The 10,199-nt window shown below is 35.9% G+C and overlaps 1 protein-coding gene across 3 annotated transcripts; it reads right to left on the bottom strand.

Annotated features, from left to right (window-relative positions):
* Positions 1 to 1,208: 1,208 nt before the first annotated feature.
* On the bottom strand, positions 1,209 to 10,075 carry sgf29 (SAGA complex associated factor 29). Of its 3 annotated transcripts, none has more exons than XM_052132501.1 (11): positions 9,928 to 10,069; positions 9,487 to 9,566; positions 9,291 to 9,366; positions 5,798 to 5,837; positions 5,651 to 5,723; positions 3,698 to 3,762; positions 3,488 to 3,617; positions 3,188 to 3,334; positions 3,061 to 3,096; positions 2,786 to 2,948; positions 1,209 to 2,002 (listed from the first exon to the last, which is right to left on the bottom strand). In XM_052132501.1, the coding sequence occupies exons 3-11, from the start codon at positions 9,315 to 9,317 to the stop codon at positions 1,886 to 1,888; spliced, it is 798 nt and encodes a 265-aa protein (XP_051988461.1). In that variant the 5' UTR covers positions 9,318 to 9,366; positions 9,487 to 9,566; positions 9,928 to 10,069; the 3' UTR covers positions 1,209 to 1,885. The 3 variants fall into 3 exon arrangements, with proteins under 3 accessions (XP_051988461.1, XP_051988463.1, XP_051988460.1); XM_052132503.1 differs by having other exon boundaries at positions 5,798 to 5,834; XM_052132500.1 differs by lacking the exon at positions 5,798 to 5,837 and having other exon boundaries at positions 9,928 to 10,075.
* Between the last annotated feature and the right edge of the window lie 124 nt (positions 10,076 to 10,199).

The raw sequence follows: 10,199 nt of genomic DNA, 5'->3' as shown, positions 1-10,199 counted from the left end.
GTTTTTTGGGTCATTGTCATGCTGGAATACCCATCCACGACCCATTTTCAATGCCCTGGCTGAGGGAAGGAGGTTCTCACCCAAGATTTGATGGTACGTGGCCCCGTCCATCGTCCCTTTGATGCGGTGAAGTTGTCCTGCCCCCTTAACACTTACTTGAGTAGATTTTAGGATAGGTACTTTTACTCTACTCATACTACATCTTTTAAGATGTAACAGTACTTTTACTTGAGTATTATTTTTCAGTACTCTTTTCACCCCTGCATACCGGGCATTTCGGGCTGATCAAGTGCGGACTGGCCATTGGGAGAACCGGGACTAAGCTGAAATGAACCGCCACATTATGCAGAACGGGCCACAAAACGATGCTGTGATATGCCAAAGTGGGCAGTGATATGCAGAAAAGGACAGCGGTTTTCTATGTAAAATTACCAGTTTCTACATAAAATCCCAGGCCAATTTGTCTTCACAGTCCACCCCTGATGATGCTGCATACATGCCCCTAGGCGTAAGTGTAAGTCAATCCAAGATGACATATTAAAAAAAATACTGAGTGCTCCTTTGAGATGTTTTGTATTGATTTAAAAATGTTTTACAGCTCAGTGATAACCATGACTAGTAATAAGACATCCACTTAGATATCTATTTTGTTTAAAAAGAAATCATTTTATTTTCATGTTTTTATTTTAATATACAATATATAATTACATATTTATTTTTTATTTTCAAATTCAAATTTTTTTTGCTACTTTTTGTTTTCCTGTATTTGCTTGCAATTAATTACGTACTGCACAAAAAAAATAAAAAAGATACATAAGGAAGACGTTAACTGGTAAGCTAACATCGTTAGCATTAACTAATGCATTAGTTTATCATTAACAAACAATAAACTATATATTTTGTACAGCATTTATTAATCTTTGTTAATGTTAGTTAATAAAAATACAATTGTCCATTCTTAGTTCATAGTGCATTAACTAAAGTAGTATCTTTTGATTTAAAAAATGTGTTACCAGAATATCTATATAGAGTTTATAGTATAAGTAAACTGCAGCTTTTGCAAATCAATGTCTAAAGACTGCTATTCAATTGTTCTGGCACTGCCCATTTGTTTTATTTTATTTTATTAAAAATATTGATGACATTTTTATTTTGCAGAGGAAACATGTTATGTTAAATCAGAAAGCCTTGAAAACTCACATATTTGATACATTTTGTTCTTTTAATGTCCAAATTCCTTATTCACACATGCAAATTCTCAGATAAGACACCATGTTTTGTCGTTTTCAGAAAGGAAATGCATTACATTGAATACATTTTGCCCACTGAGAAGCATAAAGCTTTTCAAATTGTACAAGCATGTATTTTTATTTTATTTGATTCTTTATGAAATATTGAATATTTCTCCCTAGCAAACTTAACTGTTAGAATGCATTTGTACACGTTTGTAGCTCAATAAAAAAAAAATATATATATATAAAAAAAAACTATTTGAATGGTATCACAAATTTGTGCGCTTGATTCCTTTATTGATAAAGCGAATATTTAGAGATATGCCAAGGTGAAATGTTTCTGTAACACTTTTCTAAGTAGGAAATAGAATTGAAATCTAACCAGGTCCAGCTGAAATAATGACTCAATTTGGAATTACTACAAAGCATTTTAATACTTTCAAATGAATGTTCTAATGTTCACATTCAAGATCTTTATGAATTCTCAAGATCAAGGATGTAAACAAATATTCATGATTCAGGGGATAAACCGATGTACCACTATTCTCAATATCCTGATTTCACTCCTTATGATAAACCCCGGGTCTCTTCACAAATAATGCCCCACATTATATTCTTTGTCAGGTTTTAAATGCTTCTTTTTTATCTTTCCATCACTTCTTCTTGTTCTCCTTACAGGCCACTACATATCGCTGGGCAACGCTGAGAGGTGGAGAATAGCCATCAGCGTAAGATGTATCTTCAAATAGCACAGAGTAGTCATCCTGGGGCTGAAAAGGAAATGAAATGTGTCAAATTATAGGGAAATTGTACTTCCACTCATACACTGATCAGCCACAACATTAAAACCACCTGCCTAATATTTTGTAGGTCTCTCTCGTGCTGCCAAAACAATAGCATTCTGACATGATATTCTTCTCACCACAATTGTACTGCCACTCACTGGATGTTTTTTGTTATAGCACTACTCAGAGTAAATTGTAGAGACTGTTGTGCGTGAAAATCCCAGGAGATCAGCAGTTAAAGAAATACTCAAACCAGCCCGTCTGGCACCATCAATCATCCATGCGATTATCTAATCAACCAATCATGTGGCAGCAGTGCATAAAATCATGCGGATACGGCTGGTTTGAGTATTACCAAAATAATAAAGAAAAAAGCAGCCATTAAGTGCCCAACATAGATGGGAACTCCAATACTGTTTAAAAAGCATCTCAGAGTGATACCTCAAGAAGTTGGTTGAGAAAATGTCAAGAGTACATATCTGCAAATACTAGGCAACAGGTGACTACTTTGAAGATGCTAAAATATAACACAGTTTTGATTTATTTTGGATTTGTTTAGTCACAACATAATTCCCATATTTTCATTCATGTAATTCCATAGTTTTGATGACTTCACTATTATTCTTAAATGTGAGGAAAATGAATTATAAAAGATTGAGGTATTTTAAAACTTTTGACTGGTAGTGTGTGTGTGTGTATATATATATATATTATATATAGTAGCACTTCAATCAATTTTTCAATTCTTTCCTGCCTTGTTTCTCTCACCCGGTGTGGTGGCGTGTGGATCAAGGCTCTATAAAAGCAAGTGGTCTGTGGATAGAGTGCCAGAACCAGCTGGTCTTTGCTAAACAGAGCCTCTGGGTCTGTCTCTGGGTTGGCTTTCCACTGTGGGAGAGGGATGATTCTCCTCCGACTCAATGTGTGTCTCCTGGATACAAGACAAGTGAGAGACAATTGATGAGCAATAAACAAGTTATAGTAGTTTTCATTAATCTTGAAGTAGGTGAATATCACAACTAAAAAATATATATTTTACTTACTCTTTACCTTCTTCATCAATGTCATCCACTTCATACCTATGAATGTTAAATAAAAATATCAAACAATCTGATGTAAAAGCCGTTTGCAATGATTAGGATATGCTGAGATTATTTGGTAGAGGATTACTTGTTGGTGGAGTGGTTGTAGCTGACCACTTCTGCAAGAATCCACTGCTCATCACCATCTACGGCCTTCACACGTGCCGCCACCTTGTCCCCCTGTTTAGCCACATAGTCACTGCTGGCAGGTATAGCGCCACAGAGTGGTGGTGGACTAAAGGAGAAAGGCAACTATAAATTAGTGAATTTAGTTAATTTGTGACTATGTGTGAGGCTGAATATTTGTCACAAAAGTCACTGATTAAATGAACAATAAATGGACTCTTTTAATGGAAATTATGTAGGAGACTCTGGAGGGCAATAGTACCTCTCCCCAGGTTTTCCAATCCAGAGTGGGAGGGTCATAGCCGACTGTTGCAACAGGGTCATGAGAACGCCTCTGCGCATGGTCTTTCTGGGTGGGTCGGTGTCACTATACACTCCTGCCATCCTGGCAGCTGCAGAAGGGAGAGAGTTCAATTAGCATCCAAAATGGCTTGAACAGACAAACAATTTAACACTTGTATTCAGGACTTACCAATTCGTCTCTCCTCCAAAAGGGATTTAATTTCTGCAATCTTGTCAAGGGCCCGTCTAAGAATACTGTGGAAGGGAAACAGCTAAACTGCATCATTCATTATGTTCATCCTTCGACAAGTGAGAACTACAGTCCAGAGGTGGGAGCAAGTCACACATGTTCAAGTCACAAGCAAGTCTCAAGTGCAGTGCAGACAAATCAAGTATGTCGAGTCAAGCCACAGCCACAATAGAGGTTCATTTTTTAAACAAATATTTATGTTTGCTCTGAAAAGATGAACTTATATACATATCTTTATATGAATTGTATAACAGTAATGTGTTATACTAATATATATATATATATATATATATATATATATATATATATATATATATATATATATATATATATATTAATTAATTAATATATATATATTAGTATATATATATTAGTAAATGGCATTCATTAACATGCACAGTATTTTTAACATGGGCACTTAAAAATACTGTGAATACTTTTATATACCTTATTATCCGAATTGTTTAGATTTTTAGAATTAACCAGTTAAAATGTTTAACACTGCATGTATGCTGTGTAAAAATGCAGTCAGATTTTTACATTGATCTAACAAAAACGGCAGACGGTCTTAATGAAAATGCAAATTCTCTCTCTGACAGTAGGTGGCACTTATGCAGCAGAAATAAAGCTGTTACCCTGGTAACGTCTGTACACCAAGCAGCCCAGCGCTTATAAACAATACTTTATTAGGCATTATACGGAGGTAAGATGAAAAGAAAATGCCATCGAAACTTTTCTGAAGACAGTCAGTTCCCTTCAGAGATGCATTTATATAAAATAATCATAAAAGGTATTCATTCAAGGGCTTTAGTTAAAATCTTCAGAAGTCAATCACTATGAGAGCACTTGGATTTCGTCACGAGTCATTCTGTGTATTTTATACTACTTGTCATGTTTTAAATGAAGTGTTGTGACTGCAAATCTGCCTGTTATGTTTTTATATTGCCATTACATGTTATATGGTATATTATTGACTGTTTAGGTTTAGAAAAGGCACATACACATTTAGAGGCAATGTTGGGTCATTTCAAAGTTGTCGCATTACAAAACATGAGATTAATCGTGAATCAATTTAATTTACTGAAAACCATCAGACATTTGAACAGTAATTTTACATATGAATCTTTCTGGATAATGAAATAATTTACTTAACTTTCCTTGTGGTTTTTGACATGTCTGATGAAATTAGAGGTTGTGGTGGTTGCATCCGATATTTTTGCATTGCATATTGTGCATCTGGCAAATCTTTTTTTATTCACACGGTCCAATTCGAAAATTAATATCCAAAGGAGATTATTTTGTGAACTCGACAATCATCTGTCATTTTGGCACATTGTGAGCACAGCGTAACTGCACAGATGCAGATCAGTGGTGCTGGCGGACTTACATTTTTGCATATGAATTAATTGATGTCATAATAATTTTTTTAACGCTTATAATAATTTATTGAAAATAATAAAAACATTCAAGTCATTGTCAGTTCAAGTGAAGTCAAGTCTCGAGTCCCTGGTTCTCAAATCAAAGTCAAGTAATTTTCTTCATTTAGTCAAGCAAGTCACAAATCATTAAATTTGCAACTGGAGTCATGTAGCTCGAGTCCTCCACCTCTGCTACAGTCTATCTGTTTAATCCCCAAGGGAATTTTGAGCTGTGAGATCCTGAGGCAAATTTACCACAAGATGGGGCTATATAACCACAATATTCTTAAGCTGTTTTAATCAAAAATAATCAAAGAAATACTGTTAACACCGGAAACAATTAAGTTGAAACAGTTTATACAGAACAGTTGTGTGTAACAAAAGTATTTCTTAAAGTATAAAATGCATCCTTTATAGTCAGAGTGAGAATGGTGCATCAATGGAAACAAAACATTGCAACATTCACATTACTCACCCACATTCAGCCTCAGCATCTGCTTTAGCTGTAGTGTAAAGACCCCTCAATTTTGTCCGATAATATGGAGAAGCTGGAGAGGATGAAGAAAGTAAACTTAAAGGGATAGTTCACCCAAAAATGAAAATTCTCTCATCATTTACTCACCCTCATGCCATCCCAGATGTGTATGACTTTCTTTCAGCTGCTGAACACAAATTAAGATTTTTAGAAGAATAATTCAGATCTGTTGACCTATTCAATGCAAGTGAATGGTGACCAGAACTTTGAATCTTTAAAAAGCACAAAGATAAAAGTAATCCATAAGACTACAGTTGTAAAACAATGTCTTCTGATGTGATGTGATGGGTGTGGATGAGAATGAGAAACAGACTTTCCCATAAATCTCCACCTTTGACCAGCCCTGACCAGTAGGTAGCGATATGCATGAAGAATGTGAATCAACAAAAAACAAAAGAAGAACGTGCAAGTGGAGATTTATAGTTACAAAAGACTTAAATCAGGGGTTCTCAACAGGGGCAGTGCCGCCCCCCCAGGGGGCATTCATAGAATGCCAGGGAGCCCTGAGAGCAAATAAGTAGAGAGGTGGGCATTAGGTTACAAATGAGGGGAGCGTTTATCAGTCATAATCAAATCCATGGTCAAGTTTCTCTTTGCATTAAAATGTTTATCTTGAATTGGAGTACATCAGTTGGTTCTCAATTATACGGGTTGGTACACATTTGTACCGCAGTTCATCAGATACGTCTCTAGACTTCAAAATCAGAAGTATCTGGATTAGCAGCATCAAATACACAGGCGGAGGCACAACCTCAGCAAATGCAACTGTATGTCTCTGTAGATGGATCCGGCTCAATGGACAGAGCAGCACGAGCGCAAAGCTCTTAATGTTTGAGCTCTTATCTCGTAGCTTTGCCAGAATCAGTGAGATGCAAGGCGCGAGAAGCGAAAACCGTTTGAATTCAGCACAGAATTTTACATCACAATCTTTAGGGAGAAATAGATTGATAATAAATATTATCATATCACTACTTCAGCTCTATTATATTTGTCATAGGCTATATTAGGGGAGTGAGGGAATAAAACACATTTTTGTAACAACTTATATTTTGTATTTATTGTTTTTACATGTGTTTAGTGTAGGTCTACTGTTTATAATAACAAAAATGCCATAGTTTGTTTTATAGAAATCATGTTACATTTAACCACGGTAGTGAAGAAGACCCACGCTTCCATGTGTTAAAACTATAAAAATAAATAATTAATTAATAAATTTACATGTTCAAAAAAGGCAAATGTAAAATATATTAACAATATCACTTTAATTATTAGTTTCTGTCTTCGCATTTTCATTTTATAGGCCCCAGATATAAACCTCCATATGCTTGAATTAAAGAAACGTAAGGTTTGGCTCACATTCATGATGTGTAACCTGAATTTATTAACAAAACTTTCAAATTAAGCAATGCATCAAAGTTGCATTGAGCAAATTAAGCCAATAACAATAAGTTAATTATGTGACATAAATATTCTCTGCTTTATGTCACATAATTCGGGGAGGGGGCAGCTTGGGTAAGGGAATGAAGTAGGAGTGCATTCATCAAAAAAGGTTGAGAACCACTGACTTAAATATTGATCTATATCTCACCCACAACTATCATATTGGTTCTGTAGACTTGGATTTAACCACTGGAGTTCAATAGATTACTTTTAAGCTGCCTCAAAGTTCTCACCACCATTAATTTCATTCCATTCATGGGCCTACCGAGCTGAAATACTCTTCTAAAAATCTTTGTTTGTGTTCTGCAGAAGAAGAAAAATGAAATCATAAACATCTGAGATGGCATGAGGGTGACTGTCCCTTTAATGCGGAACAGGGAAACATTTTAGATATGAAGTTCAGAGACAGGAATATGAAAGCGATTCTGTTTTAGTGCAAGGGTGTAGCAGCCACGTGGGGAATATGTCCCCCGCACTCTTTAAAAAGGTGATTTGGTCCCTTGCGATTTTCCAAGCTAAACCCATACGGAGTCCAAATGGTGGATTTGTATACAGTATTCTTTGGGTTTTGTTACTTGGTGCTAATTGAGCAACCATCCAATAACAGGAGAGTTTCTTGAGCCAAAACATCCCTTACGTAATAGGTTGTCAGTCAGACAGTCTATTCAACAATTTTAAGTTTAATTTAAGTTGCTTTCAACAATGTTCATATATCCATGTTTTTATGGGCATTGATGTTGATCAAACTTAATAATCTAGAGATGAGGGACAAACAAATGAGTGTTATTTATCGGCATATCAGCATAGCATTCTTGATTGGCAGCATTACATGAAATGCACTGCAGAAAAAAAGGGCAATCAGTGTTTATATCAGCGAAAATAGTTTGATCTGTTGTTTTTGACAATTTAAGCAGATCGCTTGATCTGTGTTAAATATGTGAAGCTATTTTTAATATCAGCTCATGTTTTTTACTTCTATATTTGTCAGCAACTTCTGGCATCTTCAGAAATGAACACTGAATGATTAAATTAATCTGAACTGAATTTTGGTGAATGTAGTCAAAAACACTCGAGCCACTTGGATACATTTAAATCCCACAATGCACAAACACAGAGTAAATATAAAATTGTGCACATGCTCAATTCTCTTTATTGTAATTGATTAAGTTTCTAGACAAAGCCGGTTCTTTTTTTGCCATTTGTTACCTAATATTGACCATAAGACATGCCAGTCTATTGCATACTGTGGCAACTCAAAAACAAACACAAAGACGATGTTAAGCTTCATTTAATGAACCAAATAGCTTTCAACTGTGTTTGATATAATGGAAAGTGATTTTCTAGTACCAAATTATCAATTTAGCATAATCTCTCAAGGATAAGGTGTTGGAGTGATGGCTGCTGGAAATGGAGCCTGTCTAGATTTGATCATAAATGACTTTATTCAAATAGTGATGGTGCTGTTTTTTACATCAGTAATGTCCTGACGATACTTTGTGATCAGTGGAATGACACTTTGGTGAATTAAAGTACCAATTTCCTTCCGAAACAGAAACATTTGTACATTATTCCAAACTTTTGGCAGCCAGTGTATATATATATTAATACTGCACTGTAGGGGGCCTGGGTAGCTGGGTAGTCGCAAGTTTGAATCCAGGGCGTGCTGAGTGACTCCAGTCAGGCTTCCTAAGCAACTAATTTCCCTGGTTGCTAGGGAGGGTAGAGTCACATTGGGTTAACCTCCTTGTGGTCGCTATAATGTGGTTCTCGCTCTCGGTGGAGCGCGTGATGAGTTGTTGATGCCGCGGTTGATGCCGCACAGAATAGCGTGAGCCTCCACACACGCCATGTCTCCACGTTAACACACTCAACAAGCAATGTGATAAGATGTGCGGATTGACTGTCTCAGACAAGGAGGCAACTGAGATTCGTCCTCCGCCACCCGGATCGAGGCGAGTCACTACGTCACCACGAGGATTTAGAGCACTCTGGAAATTGGGCATTCCATATTGGAGAAAATAAATAAATACTGCACTGTAAGTGTTGGGTCTGTGTGAGCCACCTACTGACAGCTGTCTCCCCCCCTTGCCCAATTATAATTTGACAAAGTTTTCATTACAGAAAGGAGACTATATCTTACTCTTGTTTTCTGTCTGCATCCTCTCATGTGTTTTCTGGATGTTCAGAAGGTTGTGTTCACTTCGTGATCGCTCCTCCTGTGTATTTAAGAGAGATTAGATTATAAGGACAGGGTGCACAGCAATGGGGACAAAATGTATTTAAAAAAAGGGTTGTTTCCAATAACAAATACAACCCAAAGAAAGAATAGAGCTCACCTGAGTTTGCTTTATGAGCTGATGCAGCTCATTGAGTAACTCTGCGATTTTGGTGTCTGCTGAAACTAAAGCCATTGTTGCTGTAAGAAAAACAAAAATTTTGATTTAGATTCAACCAGAATTTTAAAAATGTTATGGTCTCATATCTAGATTTAGCCAACCAGGCTGCTTGAACTATATTTGGATTAGGAATGTTATATTTTACAATATATATATATATATATATATATATATATATATATATATATATATATATATATAAAATACAATACAGCACTTATATCATAAAAAACATATATATTCCTATAATTGATAATGCATCCTCTGGAATCCATCCTTCCAATAAAAATGCATTCAGCGCCGCGTGTTATTTCATTAGTTCAAATCTAAACACATGCACTGAATGAAGCACAGGTCTACCCAAGAGAAGCGTGTTCTCACCTTTAACCACACAGTTCTGCGGTGCCCCTTGTGCATTAATACACAGACTATGCTAAAATAATGTATTCATTAAATTTCCACTTTCCTAAACACATAACAGGGCTTGTTTTCGCCTTGTGTTTATTTGTTAGCTTTCAAGCTATGTCTCGTACGGACACATTGAAGGGACAAACCTAATAGAGTGTTTTGAAAACGCTTTGAGGCTGAACTAGTGGGGACAGTGATTTCAACCGTTTTTCAGAGATTACAAAAAAGAAACGTGATACTGGTCA

This window comes from Xyrauchen texanus, chromosome 8, assembly GCF_025860055.1.
Source record: "Xyrauchen texanus isolate HMW12.3.18 chromosome 8, RBS_HiC_50CHRs, whole genome shotgun sequence".
NCBI classification, from domain to species: Eukaryota; Metazoa; Chordata; class Actinopteri; order Cypriniformes; family Catostomidae; genus Xyrauchen; species Xyrauchen texanus.
The sequence above is the reverse complement of the archived record's forward strand: the minus strand, read 5'-3'. Positions and strand labels throughout refer to the sequence as shown.